This window comes from Manduca sexta, chromosome 18, assembly GCF_014839805.1.
Source record: "Manduca sexta isolate Smith_Timp_Sample1 chromosome 18, JHU_Msex_v1.0, whole genome shotgun sequence".
Classification (NCBI taxonomy): Eukaryota; Metazoa; Arthropoda; class Insecta; order Lepidoptera; family Sphingidae; genus Manduca; species Manduca sexta.
In genome coordinates, this window is record NC_051132.1 from 7,296,163 (window position 1) to 7,316,512 (window position 20,350).

Sequence of the window (20,350 nt, forward strand, 5' to 3'; positions counted from 1 at the left end):
CACAAAAGCTATTTTATTATAACATTCCTAAATGTATAATTGAATATTTACATACTTCAATATAACATTAGAGTTTTTTATTTCATTTTAAATATTTTAAATTTGTAACTAATTTGTTACTGAATATTATTTCAAAATATAATACCAAGTGTTTTCACTATTAAATTCAAATTATGGCATCGTATGCCATAAATTTATAAATAAAATCTATTAATAAAATGACCTGATTGCAATCTAAAATAATTCATTCTAGTTCTTTCTTTATTGCTTCATCAGTTGAAAAGACACATGGCAACTACGTCACTATCTCAGTTGCAAGATGGCGAACGTGCGGGATAGTGACACATCTTTGTGGCTCCACAATAAACTCGGTACATCGAATGATTCGTGGACAAGTGGCTCAATTTGTACGCAATTAAATGCCGAAGTTTTAAAAAACATCAAGGATTGTTTTCCAGATCTACAAACTCAAGTGAAATTGAAATTATTGCTAAGTTTCTTTCATATCCCGCGCAGAAATGTTGAGGAGGTAACTTTTCTCTTTGATGTTCTATGGTTTTGCGTAACTGTATTGTGTATTTTGTCCTTTTCTATTCCCATTTATTATTATAAATTCGAGTGAGAGGTGTGATTTAGATATGTATGTCGGAGTTTTATTTGTTGTCATATAGTAAATTTACATATAAAAATTACTTTTTACTTCAATATTGTTGATTATTATACAATTACGACGAACTATAATTAATGCATTTTTCAATGCACAATATGTCTACAGGTTAATGAAGTTAAAAGAAACAATTATATTTAGTTTATTATTATTTTTGTTTTTGTCACGTATGTTTATTTAGATACAAACACATTAGTAGTTGATTAGCCAAAGTCCATAAACTTATGAAGTTATAGTTATGTCTGAAACCTAGCAAACCTTTTGATACACTCTTATAACACTACTACTGTAAATGCAATGTTTGAATTTTTTATTTACACACTACTTCTCCCATCATAGTATTATTGATTCAATTCCTCTATGATATGGGTAAAATAAAACAGACATACTAATACTGCTCTTTTAAGTAAATAGTCAAGTATAAGTAGCATATTGTAATACTGAGGACAGTATAGTGATTACAGCAGTAGGAAATATCAGCATAATCATAATTATTATTAGTGAATTGATAAGTTCTGTTAAATAATTAAAAGTTTACATATTACACATAATTCCATGTGAAAAACATACTTGTTGAAACATGTGACAAAAAGATTTAGACAGATTTTAGTCTGATTTGTCTTTACATATAGTTAAATGGTATCAGGCCCATGTCTGTACATTGCAAACATATACCCTTATGGGGGTCTTTATTAGAGTAACAAAAGTATTAAATGTATGTAACTGAAAGTCCAATACCAATATGTTGAATTGTTTATTTGAATACTGTTTTCCTGTGGTGTTCTTTGTATGCCTCTTAACCCCATATTTTTAAGGTTTTAGTTAAAACTATTGAAACAATTTAAAAATCCTTAGAACTTATTGACAGTTGCAAAGCTAATTGACTACAATATTTTCTGTGACATTGAGGTTTATGTACTTATTTTAGCTCCCTATTTTTACTGTGTTTTTCGAATATTGTTTAAATAATATAAAAAATGTTGCTTCACTCTATTAACCTTTCTACTGTACGGATCCTGTCAAATTATATTAATATATTTTATTAAACATCTTAAATTACCTTTTCAGTGGAGAAATGAGCTGGAGGAAATCATTGAGGTGGCTGCAGTGGACTCAGATTTGTGGGTGGCCATGCTGGCAGAGGTTCTCAAGACTTTTCCCTCTGCCGGCACCCTTAATACAGAGATAGCACAGTTTGATGAAACCCGACCAATATTCAGTGACATGATTGGAGAGCTGAGAAGGGCTTTGGCCAAACATTCAGAACTTGGTCTATTACCGCTTGAGTGCCTATATTTGAATAAGAATGCTTTAGTGTCTGTGGTAAGTTGGTTTAAACATTATATGTGAAGTTTTAAAGCTGTTTTGATAGATACATGGATGGGCAAACAGAGCTGTAAAATTGGTCTAAAATTCTTGTTATATTCATATGGTTGACTAAATTTCAAGATAAAAGTGCTTTTTATATTAAAAATAATTGTAATAAAAATGAATCAAAGCTGATTCTAATTTAATATTCAACTTGCTCTTGAAGTATTAAGTAAAAAAATTGTGTATATTTCTTAACATCCTAGACGGTAGTATAGGAAATTTGTAAAACTGGGATATAATGTGATCTGATACTTCTGAATACCTGGTCAAATTGAATGTTAAATGTTTCAGTAGTAGTAGTTCAATTGATATACATGAAGATTTCTTATTAATTTACAAAATTAAATTTAAATGTAATCCTAGTATCTAAATTATGCATTATGATTACATACCATAAGTTTCTGGATTGGATTCCATAGTGAAGTAAATTAAATCATTGGGACATATTTTTAAAAAATATTTTTTATTTTATTTTCCTAAAATAGTTTTATACACCAAGGTTTGTGTCCCCTGGCACCCAAACTAGGTTAACCTGTATTTTGGGTGACAGTGTTTCTATAATACAATAAACAATAATAATATACATAATACAAAAACATTATCTACCAGTGGAGTCATTTTGTAATTTCTTATGTTTATGCAAATTTTAGATATTCAAATAAAACTAATTTACAGATTTGTTGCAGTTCTTTATATTATTATTTTATCCCGATGTTTCGAAAATTTTGCACTCTTTGTGGCCCATGACATAAACAGTTTTATATCAGTCATATAATAGGTATATATGTATCTATATGAAATACTATTGTCAGTTTTTTTTTATGAGTACAATAATTTTAATACATGCATTAGAATCCACTGAAGTTTATAGTTAGTTCAAAGGTGGGTGGTGTAACTTTTTTTTCTAGCATCTCTGGTCATATAGGGACCTTGATAATATATTCATACTTCCATTTTTAGGTGGGCCAACAACCAAATCCAGTTAAACATTTCACATTAAAACGCAAGCCGAAGTCAGTGGCGCTTCGCAGTGAGTTGCTAGCGAAGGCGACGGAGGCGCAAGCCAACCAGAAGAAGGCGCAGGCGCCCACTGTGCCCGTGCGCAGTCGCGGCATGCCTAGGAAGATGACTGATACCAGTAAAGACTTTATGCTCAAATTACAATTTATAATTTTTTTTTCTGAAGGACATAATTTTATTATTACTTCCCTCAGACTATATAAATAGACTAGCTTTTGCCCGCGGCTCCGCCCGCGTTATAAAGTTTTTCAGGCTAAAGTTTTCCGTTATAAAAGTAGTAGTTTCCCGGGAGCCTATGTTCTTCCCAGGGTCTCAAACTGTCTCCATACCAAATTTCATCTTAATACGTTGGATAGTTTTTGAGTTTAACACGTTCAGGCAGACAGATGTAGTGGGGGACTTTGTTTTATAATATATTTTTTAGAACTTTTTAAGAGGAACAATCCCGTCATACATCATTGTTGCATAACTTTAACCGTTTACGCAGCGCACGCAACGGAAGCTCTCAAAACTAATAATTTTCCCCGTTTTTGCAACATGTTTCATTACTGCTCCGCTCCTATTGGGTATAACGTGATGATATATAGGTTATAGCACTCCACGAACAAAGGGCTATCCAACGCAAAAAAATTTTTTCACTTTGGACCGGTAGTTCCTGAGATAAGCCATTACTGCTCCGCTCCTATTGGGTATAGCGTGATGATATATAGCTTATAGCACTCCACGAACAAAGGGCTATCCAACGCAAAAAGATTTTTTCTGTTTGGACCGGTAGTTTCTGAGATTAGCGCGTTCAAACAAACAAACAAACTCTTCAGCTTTATATAATAGTATAGATTTTTATTAGCTAAAGAATCATTTAACTTTAATAATAATAAAAAAGTATAATTTCGAACATTGGAACATTCCAGTAAACTTCTTTTATTGTGTTTATCCCGTGTTTCTTGTGACACTTTAAAAGCAGTAATTACGAGGCACCTAAAAACTGTGTGAAAATGGTGGCACTGAGCGAGCTTTAGTATATCGTTGGTGTTGTGTGCAGCTCCGCTGAAGGGTCTGCCGTCGCGCTGGGCGGGCCGGTCGGCGAGCCGCGCGCCGCCGCCGCCGCCCGCGCCCGCGCCGCGCCCCGCGCAGCGCCCCGGCATCAAGCTGCTCGACATCACCGAGCAGCCCGCCACGCACGCGCAGATCAAGAAGAGGAGAAAGCTCGGTCAGTCACGACACGACATAACACTATCTTGGGATAGTTCAGATAGACCCAATGATGCCAAATATTCTACTATAATATTATATATTTCTATTCTAAAATATTTCTATTATGTGATATAGTAGTATAATAATACTTTGTATTTAGGCATATGTCTACTATTGCTATTTAATGCATAGAGAAAACAATGAATCACAATTTTTTATATAATAAATTTTGTGATGCATCTCAAAAATTATTATAATATACCTTTAGAAATGGAGGAGGGAGCAAAGAAGACCCCGGCAGCCGCACCACCGTCCCCACCGCCGGCTGACTACGCCAAAGGCATCAACAACTTCCCCATCAAGACAGAGGAACAACCGGCCGGTAAATCTTACAAAATATTTGACTTAAAAATAGATTTTACCTGAAATTAACTATACTTAATAATACTTAATAATAGATTTTACCTGAAATTAACTCATACAAACTATTTGAAATAAGGTGATTTTGTCATATAGTCACCGGTTCCATGTTAACTTCTAAATACCTTGAACATGTGTTTGTATATTTATGTACACCACATAAATATACAAACTCAAGAATTGAGAACCTGTTCCCATTTTTTGCAAGCCATTTAAAATGTTGTGTGATGTTATTGCAGCGAGCACAGAGCCGGCGCCGGCGCCGAGCGCGGCGGGCGCGTCCCCCGCCCCCGCCGCGGCGCCCGCGCCCGCGCCCACCCCCGCGCCCGCCGCGCCCCCGCACCGCCCGCCTCCGAGCCCGCGCAGATCAGCACCGAACCGCCGCCGCTCGCCAGCCCCATACTCGTACACCAGGTACAAGAAAACGATACACGTCATTACCGAGTATACGTACATATTGGATGGGGCTATGTAGTCTAGAACGCGCATCAACTCCATATAGAAAATTAAAAATATTTAAACCTTACAATAATCGAGTAATTGAAATGTCAATTTTGTTACCATGAAAATTATTTACTGATTTCTAAAAAAAAACACTTTTTGTCTAGGGCTCTGCTGCTAAGCCAATAGTGATAGGACAACAGCCAAAACTTCTAATAGCGGGTCAGGCGGGCGGCAAACCCGTGCTACTGTCCGCACAGAACCTCATCAACACATCGGCGGTTATACTGCAGCCCGGCGGCAAGGCTGTGCTCTTGCAGAATATCAAACCTGTAAGTAAATTTATTGACTAAAGCATTTCCCGTAACTCTGTTTTGTAATATTACGTTAGTGTTTAAAAGGATAGTTGTTTGTTTGGAAACTACGGTGAATAGTGATATACTATGTAATTATTATCTACGGAGTTTCTATCACACACAGTCCCAGCGCCAAATATTGTTTATCTGACACTTATGCATAGCTTTAAAGTTCTAAATGCATGTTTAACCAGATTTGACCATTAACGAAAATAATATTTGTCAAATAATACACCACTAGCCTCTATGCAACAGGATTTGGGTATTTCGTTGAATGTGTGAATTGTAGTGGTACAGGCAGTTATTATTATGGTTGTGTGTGTGCAGATGTCGCAGACGGTGGTGCGCGCGGCGGCGCCGGTGCCCGCGCTGCACCACGTGCCGCCGCTACAGCACCAGCTGCCGCAGACGGTCCGCATACATTGCTTATTATTACATCATTATAGTTTTCTTATAAATCATTATTGCTACCTTTTGTATCAATTTATGTTTTAGCTCAGGAAGTGGGTAATAATAGCACGAGCACAGTGGATCTGGCTTTATAAGTTATTATAAGTTACAAATATACAACATTTTCATTACTGCTTTATCTGCAAAGACATAATTAATAATTTCAAAAGCTATCAATTAGTTACTGTTAGTGTCCATTATGGTAGTATATAAATCTGAGTGTATGTTGATGCAGGTGCAGATGTCGGCCCCGGTGCAGACGCCGGCGCCGGTGGCGAGCGCGGCGCTGCAGTCGCCGCCCGCGCAGCCGCAGCAGACGCCGCTGCTGCCGCGCCGAGGACTCTCGCTCACGGTTACTATTCGCTCGCATTTATACCACAACCTCGCCTCGAAAACTATTTTTACTTATTCACCAAGTTTTATGCCAATATAACAGTTTAATGTAAAAATTAGACTTAGCTCTCACAGTCTTAGTTATCTGTGCTTTAAATAGTATTAAAGCATTATAGGACTACGAAGTAAACCCGCCACCAGTAACATTGAAACTAAATAGTGATATTTAATTTCAGCGAGAACAAATGTTAGAAGCACAAGATATGTTCAGAAACGCGAACCGCGTGACGCGGCCAGAGAAGGCGCTTATACTCGGCTTCATGGCTGGATCCAGAGGCAAGTATTACATATCCCTAATGTTTTATCTTTATCACACATACATTTTGAAATGCAAAAGTGAACATTAAACAGAATGTTTCACCTTCTGCGAAATCATAAACTTCTTAAAACTTACTATGAATCTCACTTCTTCCACAGACAATCCGTGTCCGAATCTTGGCAACATAGTGACAATAAAACTATCAGAGAACATAGAGAATGTTCTACAATCTGACGACACGTACCTCACTATGCTCTCCGAGATGCACTTCCAAATGAACTACAACAATGGGCAATGGACGAGGCTCAAGAAGTACCGGCACATAGACGGCATGCGGCCGCAGAAGATTCCGCCCGGCTCGACCGTCATATCCGCCGGAAATCAACAGCCAGTCGTGTCCATCGCCAACCAGAGTGTTAGTTAAGTTGTGTAAATATGTGTGCGTGTGAACAGTGAGTACACTCGACTGTGGCGGGGAGTCGTCTCCGAGTTCGTGGACTCTGTATGTAATCCTGTGTTCGTAATCATATGCCTTGGTCTCACCAATATTTTGTATGCTATATATTGTTTTATTGAGCATTGTGATAGGAAAGGTGAATGTTTTAACACTTCCATTAGTGACAATATTGATAATGTTGATTTCTTGAAAAGGTTAAGTTTGTTAGGATAAATCATGTAATGTGTTATAAATGACCAATAGAAGACGTAAGTTGCAACAGATTTCATTGTTACAGTGACTTATTCAATTAAAAGTGATTCTAGAGAAACAATTCATCAAATGTTATTCCCTATTGAAGTATAATTTGATGGTTTGTGGTTACCGGCGATTCCATGAAGCCAACGCCAGAGACTTATGATACACATGTGCCTAAATTAATACTTTAATAAGACTCACTGTTCATTCCCGCACTGTGAAGAGCACGGTTTTCTTATTGGGTATAGAATACTAAACCTAGGAGTACCCGATAAAAGAACTCAGCTATATTTGTAATATATTCAATATTAGTAGCTAATTAAATATTATTAGCATTGATTACAGACTAAAGTGTTGATGTTTTAATCTGTAATTGTGTTAGAAGATTGTTTATTGATGTGCTGGGTAAACTTGAACTTTGTCCTATAAATATTGTAGCAATATCAAAAAGCATTCAACTGTTTGTTATTTTTGGTTTTCAAATAGTCCCAAACTGATAAATAAGTCATAGTTTATTGTACGCAAAATAATAATTTGGTCAAATGGTTTGTTTTGTTCATATTTAGCCAAAGTTCAATATTATCTAGCATGCACTATGTTACTGCTTGTTTTATGGATGTACGCCGTTGTAATGTCCGCACGCGAAACAGACTGTTTATGACGTCACAAACTAAATGTTTCATAAAGAAGATTTATCGAGAGTTTGTCGATATCGATAAATGAAAGAACAGAACCAATAATAAATTTTTTGTACTGTACGACTTCAAATTAACACCTGATAAGTTGATTAATCATGTATTTCATGTTTTGATTTAGACATCACTAGTTTAATATTCTCATAAGTAAGAACAGATTGACGCACTTTTCTAGTTTTTTTTTTATTAGTACTTATCGATAATTTAATTACCGATATCGACAACACCGTTCACTACCCATCTTTATTTCATGAGCCATATGAGACGGATTTGTTTTTTTATGTAACTATTGACGTAAATGTTTATCGATATCAGTGTTTAGTTGGTATAAGTTGTCGATGTTTTGTTTATAAGTTTCCACGAGATTACGTGTGTTTTAGCGGAATAAACAACGTTTTCATATAGATATGATCTCATGTGAAATTTTCCAAATGAATGTAATTGGCGATTTTTATAATTTGTGTGTTGATGAAAATCGAAGACTGTTGCGTTGGAGGGTATTCTTTACTTTTAGAAACTAATCCACTCTATTTTTTCCACTTTATTTGTTACATGTTTCATCCTCGGTGGCAATAACTGTTTCTTTCTTTCTAATATATAAATTTCATATTTTCAGACTTAGTGTGAGTGTATAAGATGGCCAATTTCATTGAAGGGGCAAGAGTTAATTCGCAGAACTCCATTACCAGTTGCAATATGAGATAGGCATGTATGCACGTGGTGCTGTGCTCACAGGTGCTATTCATTCATATTAGTGTTGAAATTGTCAACAGTTGTGGCATTAACATTTTAAGCATTTACCTATATTGTTGAAATCGGGGTCTTATTTCTTATTGTGATACCGCCTGGGGCCTCGCGCTAGCATTGGCAAAGGGCACAAAAAAAAACGGCCTCACAAAGATCTACCAGACTTCCGCAGTTTAATGCCGCCACTGGAATTGTGTAGTAAGTCTAATTGCCGTTCCTGCGGCACATTCATTTGCAAAAAATATTGAAGCGACGACAGACTTAGTTAGGAGTGGAACGGACTACCGATACGACTGTCCTCAGGTTCTCACATCTAAGGGCTCACACCTCTGACTTTTTTGAAATTATGTGAGCGTTCATTCATTATCGTTTGCTTTCACGTTGTAGGAAAAAATCTGCATACCTGAGAAATTCTGTATAACAATTTTGTAGGTATGTGAAGTCTGCTAATCCGCCCTAGGGCAGCGTGGTTGACTAAGGCCTAATCCCTCGCAGTAGTAGAGGAGGCCCGTGCCCAGCAGAGGGACAGAATATATTACAGGCATATATATATATATATATATATATATATATATATATATATATATATATATATATATATATATATATATATATATATATATATATATTGCTCACACCTGAATAACACACCTAAGGCTCCCTCTTTTGTCAATCAATTAATCTACTGCATATCTGGTCTCTATTTATATTTCGTTAAATTTCACAATCTGTATTTACTTATCATGTGGCAACATAAATGACTTCGATTTTCATAAACGAATAAGTGTTACTGGTGCCAAAATGTGTTTCAATTTTATAAAATTGTAGCCTTCACGAAAAATGTTCTAGCGGCTTATTGTAAGCTTCAAATATATGTAAGGTAAAAGATTATAAGGCACTTGTAAGGAGAAAACGGTTCAATTAATGACAATTCGAATTTCGCTACTTATTTAACTTATCGCCTTACACATAAATGTCTAGAAATACCTTCACGTACACTATTTGTGTAGCATTTTAATTTATAATAAGTTGTGTTTGTCGGCAACTCATGCGCACCGAGCTTTGGTTACTATCTGCTTGTTATACAACATAATTCAATTGATAAATTCCAATATTTGTCGTGCGCGGTGCGTATTGTGTGTACAATGCTGATAAATATAATGTGATCCTGAAATTAAGGATGCACGTCACTTACGATGTCGAAAATCGAATTTAATAATACAACTAACTTACGTTTTTAATAAATGATCCCAATCTTAATCTTCAATCTGATAGCGAGAATGAACCAATCAAAATGACTAATTTGTAAGCATGTCAGAAAATCCTTTGTTCTGATTGGTCCGTTTTTGAGATAGATCGAAATAGCTAATGGGATCGCTTATTGAAAATGGCGGTAAATTACAGTGAAATTGAATCTAAGTCTGTTGAATAACAGTTATGAATTATTTACGTCGTTATGTAGTTATTTGCTTGCATCAGTTACTTTACGCAACAATATATTATTTACGCCCGCATTTACACGTAAAACTTGTTACAATGAATGTGTTGTAAAGGCATTTTTAAACATTTATATTATCGCTTATCTCTTCATACTTATTTGTTAGTAAGCTTTTGTAAAATTAAAATATCTAGATCTAACGTTTAAAATTGTGCTACAGTGGAAGGAAGGACAAAATATTACAAAAGAACTAATTGTGTTTGGAAAAATATTAAGGCAACCTAGACACTGTCTGCTATAATGTCTATATACTTTTTAAAGTTTTAGCCAAGTGAATATATGCCTCTTAATATTGATTTATCGCCTTGAATCAATATGCTGGCTTTAAAATAGCATAGTTACACCATCAAGTAAAGTTTATGCGATGGCGAATCCTGCGCATTCTACAAACACATGACAGGACCTTGTGTCAAGCATTGCAATGTATCAAAAAAAATCGATCACGAATACAAAACGTCATTTGCACTGTATTTCAGAGTTTAATACGCATAATTGCAACGGATTAAATTTTATGTCATTTCAATTGCTGTAGCTATATAAGCTACATAAACAGCTAACATTAAGTTGTAATATTTTAACTAACAAAAATATTTTTGAATGATGTTTCGCGACTCGTTCTAGGTAGCCTTATATTTTATAACACGGATTTGACATCCAACTTTCTTGTAACTTTCATCAAAGGCGGAAATAAACTGTGTGTAACCTGCCTTATAATGTAATTACGCGATTGGTCGTACTGTGTGGTACTAGCTTACAATTCCACACGAATGAATTAAATTAATAAATAATACATAAATTTTATAACTAGATACTAATTACGTAATATGCGGCCCGTTACAGAAAAATCATTTACACGAAAATGTATTGTGGAACTTTTAAACCACAGACAAGTTATATTTTTTAAAACTATGATTTGTGTGCAAGTCTGCAGAAGTGTTGTCTAGTATTGAGTTAGATTTAAGTTTGTTGTACGATAATGTTTTTTTTTTCAATAGATATTTAACATTCACCTTGTATATAGTAGATAGTACAAAAATATTAAATGAAAAATATTTAAAAAATAATATTGAATTTTTATTATTTTTTTATGCCACACGAAATGTTTATAATTTGAATTACTACTTCATCCGACTTAAATATACAGCGAAACAAATAATATAATAATTATAGAAATGAAAACACGCACCTACACTTAAAATATTTATTCGATAATAATACATAGTTAATTTTTACAAAAATCTTTGCATTCAATCACTTGACTTCGACGCGTTTTCTGTACAAATCCACTATCGGCAAACATCGGAATATTACTGAAAAGAATAACAGAGGAAATTATATTTTGTATTCATGTGTTACTGCTGTACCTAAATTCTAAATTTGTATTTATATTATATAGATTTTGTTCACGGCTATGACGTCTTTAATTTTCCCGATGTCATGCCGTTTTCTATTAGTAAAAGAATCAAATAGGAAGTTTCAGTCTAGCGTTTTTAGAACTAATAAGTAATTAATGCAGGCAGTGGTATTTTTAGTGGTTATTTTTTTTTAATATTTCTTCCCATAAATTTTAACACAAAACAGGCCGACATAACCGTGCCGACTGGCGAGTGCGATTACAACTCTGCATTACAACTGAACCATACTTCACTTACTATCAGGAACAATGGGGTCAGCTTAGTGCCCCTATAAATCATCTTAGTACTAATAACGTGTAATATGGATTATATATTACCAAAAAGAAATGCGACTTCCGACACAAAATTAATAGAAGTCCACAATTTCTCAACCCTCAGTTTGAACAAGAAACCAAGTAGAGACACGACGAGGCCCATTATGACAAAACCAAGGACATACCATATGTATATTTGTACTAGAAACGCGCTCTCCTGAAAAATAGATTATTATAGGTGTACCCTTTTTAGTATAACAGGAACTAAAAAACCCGTTAGCAATTTAGTTGGACATTTTCTGACGATCTTACACGTGAAACAACCAAGTGCAACAGTGCGTAAACAAAGGTCGTATTTAGAGATATTCCTACTTATAGTAATTAGTAGTTTATTGAATCTTGGATATACCTACCCGATAGAATCATAAATTGATACGAAGATTAAAGACCGCACGCAAGTTTTCAGGTCTTGCATTCAGGGTCGAGTTATATCGAGTATTTTGCACATATTTATGGCATTTATTCTATTTGCTTAGCATTAAATGTAATACCAAACTTTTAAGATACCAGAAGGTTTTTAAAATGAATTGAACAGTCATAAGCAGTAACAACATTCGATCACTAGCTCTCCTGAATTATTCAGTGCAAAAAATAAATGTACGTCTGCACTAACAACCATAGCGGCGAGAAGAAGCAGCGTGTTTGCCATCTGGAACAGCGTGACGAGTAGCTGCCTGATCGAGTTAACATACTCCATCAGCTCGTCGCATTCGCAACTGTCTTCACTTGCCAACATATCTATCAGTGCTACTGCCTAAAAAAAATACAATTTAGGTTCCTTTTGTGATTGACTAGAGCCCTAAATTTATTCGATACATCAAAGGTAATAAATACATTTTGCCAGGTATGTAAGGCAATGGCGGCCTTAGAGATGAACGATCTAGGCAATTACCCGGAGCCTTGCTAGTGGACCTCGCGCGATGTCCTACTGCGGAACTTCTTTTTTAGGTTACCTTGTTTACCAACGCATTTTGTGTATCTTACCTAAGAAATTGTTGAAATGGGGAATTTTTTAAGGCCCCGGACCGGCATAGGCAAGGAGCACAAAGAAAGATGACCTCGCACACATCTGCCGCCCGAAACCTCGCGTTGATTAAGGCTGCTATTGATAGTAGTTACAACATACGCCTTTTATGGGGGTAGAGGTGCCACACCAATTCACCCAATTTTCGCCATGTATGTTTCGACCCTTAAAACGGTATGTGGTAAGCCTGTCGCCATATTTTGTGACAAAATTCCAGACTCCGAACTGATGTTGAGCAGAAAACGCAATATCACCGTCCAATCCGGTTTTCAAACCCTAGACCTCCGAACGGTAGTCGTTCCGCGCTAACGCTACCGAAGCAGTCCCTCAACTATAAGGCATAGTAGATGCCTTCAAATTGAAAGTAAGTCCTACCAAACTAAGCGTGGCAATGATTATAACCGTACTCCTGTTGGATACGCAGCAGCACGAGCCGTCGTCACATGGTGTTATGACTGACGAATCATCCATTTATTCTATGAATATTACAATAAATATTTTGTATAATACAGTAGTTTACACTAGTGTCAAATATTGACAAATTGGATAGTGACGATATTGATTTTTAAATTGGGCTTTGATAATTGGGTGTCAAAAATCATTATTTTAACCTGAGTATTTTAACTGAGATTTTAACGCCCCGTTCCCCATACGCAAGTTGCGTGTGTTTGAAGACTCATATTAATTACTTAGGTATATGCAATTTTAGTAATGGAGACGTTTAGATTCTAGAACGTCTAAGTAGAAACGTAAAATTACATGCAAGGTACAAGTTGAAATGTCCTGAATGCAAGTATGATGACATACTTAGCTGTTCTAAGCTCATAAAGATAAATTATATTTTTTTGTGGATATCAAACACGTACACAAGTTAGCACATCTCTGGAAAAACCATACCATGAGTCTGCTTCGGTGCTTCGACATTTTTTTTACATGTATGTAAACATAGCTTCAGTCCGAATATATAGTTCAAACAGCACATAGAAGTAAAAATAAAAATCTTAATACATACTAGGAAAACTCCAGACTTGCAAACAAACTTCTGAGATCTTTATTATAGACGTATAAAGAGAATACATATGTATCACACCAAAAGTACTATCATTGTATAATATACTTTTCTATACCTATATACGTCTATGCTTATAGGTCATAATATTCTCTTTGATTAAACCTGCTTTGCTGAATACAGAATCATTTTAAAATATTTTGAAGCAAAGAGCATTTATAACACTTCTGATTTTTAAGTTTTGAAATATTCATTATTCTGAAAGAACATTTCCATTACATAAAGTTAATAAATACCAAGAATATACGGGATTGCAATCCTTGTTAATATGGGGAATAGTATGTTACGTTTACGTGTATTGTTTGTCAATTGCATTCTCATAATTATTATGACGTTATATTGTGATGGCGACGTCACAGAAGAAAAGTATACAAGTAATGTATTTTCTTTTTATATTTCCTGCTCAAACTCCCAAATAACGCATACCTAATACTATGGTGCGCACAGTTTACTTTTGCCGTTCCGTGTCACAAGTCACAACATTTCTTATTAAATAAATAAAATGGGTTTATCTCCTTATGATAAAAATATTAGATAAAATTATTATTTTTTTCCAGCAAACGAGGATATATCTCCACTAGAATTTGGCACAGAAACTAATATAGGCATCTTGAAGAATATTGAAAGCTTTGAAAATCTGGCAAAATTTGCTATGAAATCTCGGCGTGGAGAATTTGTTCCTATAGAAGATACTGCAATATACGACGCGATGGTTCGGATCCTCCAAGACTTAATCGATTCGATCAAAGACGTTAAGAATGCATATACGTTTCTCAATGCAGAAGGCTTACATCGCATAGTTGCAGACAATTTTTTGTTACCGCACGATAATGTCAGAAAGAATTTACTTCTTTTAACGAAAAGACTTTTCGAAGTCACTCCTACAACAGTTTCATTTATTCCTGAAAATGTTGTTGATGGCTTATTAGATATATTCGAGAATGAAAAAAATTTAGCTTTGAAGGCACACGCTTTAGACGTTCTTTGCCTATGGCTACCTAAAAACCCTGTAATACAAGCACGGGTAATGAAGCTCAAAGGTTTGGAACCATTTTACTACCAAGTATCAAAATTGGAAATTTCAGTTGTACAAACTTTACTCGACTTATTCAATAAAATACTAAAAGAACATATAAGTGCTCGTAATGAAAAAATACAAAGGACTAAAGCGGATTTGGATAAGTTAAGGTTATACCAAAGAATTGGTTTGCTTGAACGAATGTCTACACCGACGGTATGTAACGGCTTGTTGAATATTTTTGAAGTTGCTTGGAACTTCAATAATAATGAGGTTTTAATAACCGTTTTTGAGATTATAACAGACATTAAACAATTCTGTAATAAAATATATGGTGGTAATATCAAGGCGGTAGAACTTTTCAATGCATTATTAAAGTATGTGCGTAATGAACAAAATATTGATTATCTTTGGGAGCAAAATGTAAATGTTACTAATTTGGAAACTGTAATAGAAGAATACGTTAATAACACGAAAATTTCGTCTAAAAGGGATGAACTATAAAGCCTTATATTAATTTGTTGTTTAGCTATAAAAATACATTTTAAGTTTATATATCTACTCTTTTATTGTAATTATAAAAGATGGGTTATTAACCATTGTAATTTGTAACCTAGTTTTGCTAGTTTTATAGCTAGTAATATATTCAAGACTAGGAGGAGTTCAGACAGTAAGTATTCAAACACTAGGAATAAAGCTAGGCAGAGGAGAAGAACGAATAAAATAAGAATTCTCTGGTATATACATACAACGTCGAGAGAAGACGTCTTCATCAGGCCCAATATTTATGTTTATTGCTATGCTTGTTTTAAAAAATATACAGTATCGGTGGTGTAGTTCTATTGTGTGCCCGCTGCGATTGCTGTGCTGAGTCCTGACGTATCTGGTTTGATTCCACGTTCAAGTAATGGATTAATGGGTTTTTCAGCTCTAATTTGCCCGTAATATACCTCTGCCTACACCATAAATTTTACATAGCTAAGGAAGCTTATGGTTTGATAACTTTATGAATAGTCTAGATGCCATCGAGTTGTTTTATGTAATCAGGGACCCCACATGTGGTCTGATCGACCGCAAATACGAGCATATCTATTGTGCAATATTTCGAGGGGACCACGGTATGGGTAGCGACTAACAATGCACCGCAGCGCAACTCTGACGATTGTTGCACTTTGATTTATTGTCGCCATTTTATTTTGTATGTTGATAGCTTTAATTTAATTTATTATATTCGGCTTTGTCATTCAAAACTACTGAATGCGAAAGTTTTCTATTTGGAAATTAAAAATGGCTACTACCAAATACTACTGTATGCTAGTAATATAAGAATTATTTTTTGGATTCTGTGTTTGTACTTTATCCTTTTCTTGATATGTTTTTAAGTTATTTTATTGGCTAGAAAAGGTTTCTTCATCAGTGAATTGCAATCAATATTTAATGATAGTCATAATAATAATATATACGCTGTAGCTATCCAAAGTCACTGATGTAGGAGATGAGATTGTGTAGGTTAAAAATAATAAATAATTATGTAGTAAATTTACTGACACATAATATCAGTTCTTAAGTAAATTTTCTTTATAAGTAAATAAATTTTATTCTTGAATATAAACGTAGGACAACGTACGCAGTATTAAAGTTTACGAAAAAGATGTTTAGATCTTCTTATATATTCTTTGAATTCGTCTTCACTATTCATACGACTCGTTAGCTAATATTAATAATAATCATTTCGTAATATAATTGTCAGATATCCCATAACATGCGCATAGAATACACGAATGTGGTGAGTTGCGTCAATTAGCACGATAACAAATCTTCCTCCATGGGTGGCTATTTCGGTTTTGTTGCCTTTCCCGAACTTCCTTCCGACCCTGGATCATTAGGTATTTTTTTTAATATTTATGACATGCGATAGTAGAATAATTCTCTGACGGTAACGTCTAAATTTACCTTACTGAATGCGACATTTATTTAATATGATAGCAAAGAATTTATATGGTATTATTTCAAGTAAACTCATATTAGGAAAGTAAGGAGAAGTAATAAGGAAATTTTAAATTCGTTTTTTTTCTATTATTCCTATATATTGAGAATTGCGCATATTTTATGTATACATTCATCAGGCCATTTAATCGACTTTGATTTAGTATTTTCTGTTAGAGTAATCCATCATACGACAACGTGACAAAAGGGAGCAATATTAAAAGTAATTTATGCGTGGTGCGTTTTTATAGTATTTTATGCGTGGGAGTCTTACCGCGGTGATTTATAAAAAACGTGTAGTCTGTACATTGAGCAATCACAAAAATCGTGTCAAATCGATCAAGTACCACCGAAAAGGTTTCATTCATAGTGTCAATGTCAAGTGCGCCAACCTGCCGAAGCGAATTGCGCAAAAATGGGTACGAGCACCTACTCACGATGTATACATTACTTTAGGACTTCGAAGCTATGAATGAAGCTCATGGCGGTAAATAATCGTGTTTTATTGTTAAAGCTGTCTTAATGGACAATTTGGAGTGTAGGATGACTGTATTTTTTAGAGATTTTCCACACGTTAATACTTTATACTACACATTTTACATCAAGCTATGTTGCGTTTATAAATATCACTAATTTATAATATATGCATTATTTTTCATTACCTATCTCATTAAATTCATATAAGGGAGTATTCTTTCAATAACATTGAAGTGAATGAAACTCATATAGATGGACAACAAAAAATAATTTAAGACCTAGTCACATTTTTTTCAATTAATATAATAATTAGTCATTACTCTTTAGTTTCATACTCATTACACTGCTTAGACGAGGAACTTTTGTGGGCCAAAATATTTGAACATTTTGTAAAAAATATTGTTTTTTTTTAATCTTATTTTATGGTCACCACGAACAGTAACTGACTGGCCGCAGGTAGTGATTGCACAAAGAGACAGCGCAGGCGTGACACCTGACGTCAGTTCCCACGAGATAGACCTTCGTTACGGTTATTTTTTATCCTCTGTATTACATCTTTTGACAATCGTGCAGTTATTTGGATTAACTAATGTTAATATTTGCGTGGTTTTTAAACAAGATTAAGGGTAATATTTCAGATTTGGATGGACGAAACCGGATCATTATTATTGATGTTTAACTCAGCGTTTTTTATATTGATATTGGCAAAATAATTTTGTAATAAGACATGTTGAAAATATACATAATTATGTATTTTTAAATACTTGTGTGATTAAACAAATTGAAATTAAGCATCGATTTTATTACCATCTCAATTACTACTTTTATATCCCATGGCTCTCATTGATTAATATTGTGGAATATTCTTCGATTGTAGCTGCGATACTAAAAAATATCTATTCCCGGCAAAAAATTGATTCACAAACAACAATAAATGTTTACATTGGGTCATTAATGTTTGTCCATTCAGTGGGCGAATCCCCCACCTGCGATTAAAACTAGGAAAAAAACTTTAAAAAAATAAATAATGAATAGGTTTTAGTGTACAATCTGCTTTTAGGGTTCCACAGTTAAATATAGTATCTCATAATTTATTTATCGCCGTCTACTTTAAGTTGTAATAGAAAAAGGTTTATATGTAATGTAGGTAAGAACATAAATCTAGCCACTCTGATAACTCAAAACATTATAGTAATATCATATTCCGTCTACGGGAGCGTATGCGTCTAGCCACAGATAATTATTATTATTAACCACGTGATAGTAGACTTGACAAATTCCCTATTTACTGATAAATCTATCAAAGCTCTCCTTCGATTAGATCGCCCGTACCTAATTGCAAAAAAATGATTCGGTTCCGTAAACGGAATAGGGCACCTGACCTTATTTATAGCATACACATTCTTAGAATTAATAGAAGAGAACGATAAAGTAAACGCATTGTATATTTATATTATTATAATTTAATAAGTAATTCTTAATATTCTATAAGTAATATTACATTTCATAATCTACAGAACCATTAGGATTATTAAAGAATTCACGCATCGTCAAAATACTTTTTATCCCAAAGACAAACTGGCGAGATTCACACGCGACCAATAAATTATCTATTCAGCAAATTTGTACGGGTTGTAGGCGGGTTTAGTATATTTTAGAGTAAAAAATAAAAACTCTGATGCTGGTAAAACTACTAAATTTTACAGTTGATATGTATTTATGTTTTTTATTGTCGCGTTTGGGTGTGAGAACGAAACTTTAACAATAACTGAAACGTGTAATATTGACATAAAAAATACAATAATTAACCGTATTCTCAGCTAAATGTAAATTTTTGGGCGTTGCGTAGAGGTTTCTTAGTTTTTAACACCGCCCACCACAAGGCTTATATGATACACAAGTCCTGGCGAATTAGTTTTCCAAACATGAAATATTTGTATTGTTATTTGCAAGCCCTTTAATAGCTCTACAATCATAATAATATTTTTATTCATTTAACGAAGCTGCAACTTGCTATTTGATATGACAAAGCTGTTGACTGATATCCCCATTAACCTACTGAGAATATCTTCGTAAATAAGGCGTCACGCTGCGTGCAACGACAACACTTCGATTACAATATGTCCGGAATCACGCTGCGTTTAGCGAATATCACTTCCGAATTGACTTTTTAATTTACGGCAAAGACGTGGGAAAGTGACTAATTTTAGACCAATGTCAAAAAGGTATTTATTGATACTGTCTCACCCTTGGGCGAAAAGATTTTAAAATACAACCGGTATTGAGTAAACGGGGCACCTAATGTTACGAATAAATGTTTAATACGTAGTGTTTCGTGTTGCTTTATTACAGCGAACAGGGAATAATCCCACAGCCATCGTTAATACTTACATACATACATACATACATAGTATCACGCCTTTATCCCATAGGGGTAGGCAGAGACTATAGATTAATAGAGAGTTAATACTTAGTATGTTTAATTATAGTATGTGGTGATAGTAGTCGTTCCAGAATTATCACTGGTCTAGTCAAAATAACATCTGGCAAAAAAGTAGGTTTATCGAAGCAGAAAATCCTGGTACTGGAATTAATGTCTAATATGATGCACCGTTAGGCTTATGTCTTATATTATGGTATAAAACTATCATTGGCGAACCATTATTGGCTTGGCCTTGGTAGAACACAGATGAGACTATAAGTATCTATAGTAAAAATATTAAAATGTCATAAGCAGATATCTAGAGATAATATTTAAAAATAATCCTGTTACATAAATTGCTTTTGGAGAAACATTTTTATTATCCGTAGAATCCGAAGATGTTGTCGAGGTGTCCTTCCA

At 34.4% G+C, this 20,350-nt stretch overlaps 3 protein-coding genes across 3 annotated transcripts; 2 read left to right on the forward strand and 1 right to left on the reverse strand.

Annotated features, from left to right (window-relative positions):
- Window positions 1-307: 307 nt before the first annotated feature.
- Window positions 308-9,244, forward strand: LOC115451654 (negative elongation factor A). Its single transcript, XM_037440103.1, is given in 12 exon segments — window positions 308-529; window positions 1,736-1,990; window positions 2,999-3,176; window positions 4,101-4,268; window positions 4,521-4,634; window positions 4,912-5,007; window positions 5,010-5,086; window positions 5,281-5,445; window positions 5,797-5,880; window positions 6,155-6,271; window positions 6,489-6,588; window positions 6,730-9,244. Coding segments are annotated over 12 exon segments (1,830 nt in total). The 5' UTR covers window positions 308-319; the 3' UTR covers window positions 6,996-9,244.
- Window positions 9,245-11,392: 2,148 nt separating this feature from the next.
- On the reverse strand, window positions 11,393-13,429 carry LOC119189652. The gene is made up of 4 exons (XM_037439922.1): window positions 13,361-13,429; window positions 12,548-12,688; window positions 11,938-12,091; window positions 11,393-11,515 (listed from the first exon to the last, which is right to left on the reverse strand). Exons 1-4 carry the CDS (start codon window positions 13,427-13,429, stop codon window positions 11,457-11,459), a joined length of 423 nt encoding a protein of 140 aa, XP_037295819.1. The 3' UTR covers window positions 11,393-11,456.
- A 697-nt stretch (window positions 13,430-14,126) lies between these two features.
- Window positions 14,127-15,600, forward strand: LOC115455426. The gene is made up of 2 exons (XM_037440156.1): window positions 14,127-14,401; window positions 14,585-15,600. Exons 1-2 carry the CDS (start codon window positions 14,296-14,298, stop codon window positions 15,547-15,549), a joined length of 1,071 nt encoding a protein of 356 aa, XP_037296053.1. The 5' UTR covers window positions 14,127-14,295; the 3' UTR covers window positions 15,550-15,600.
- Window positions 15,601-20,350: the final 4,750 nt, after the last annotated feature.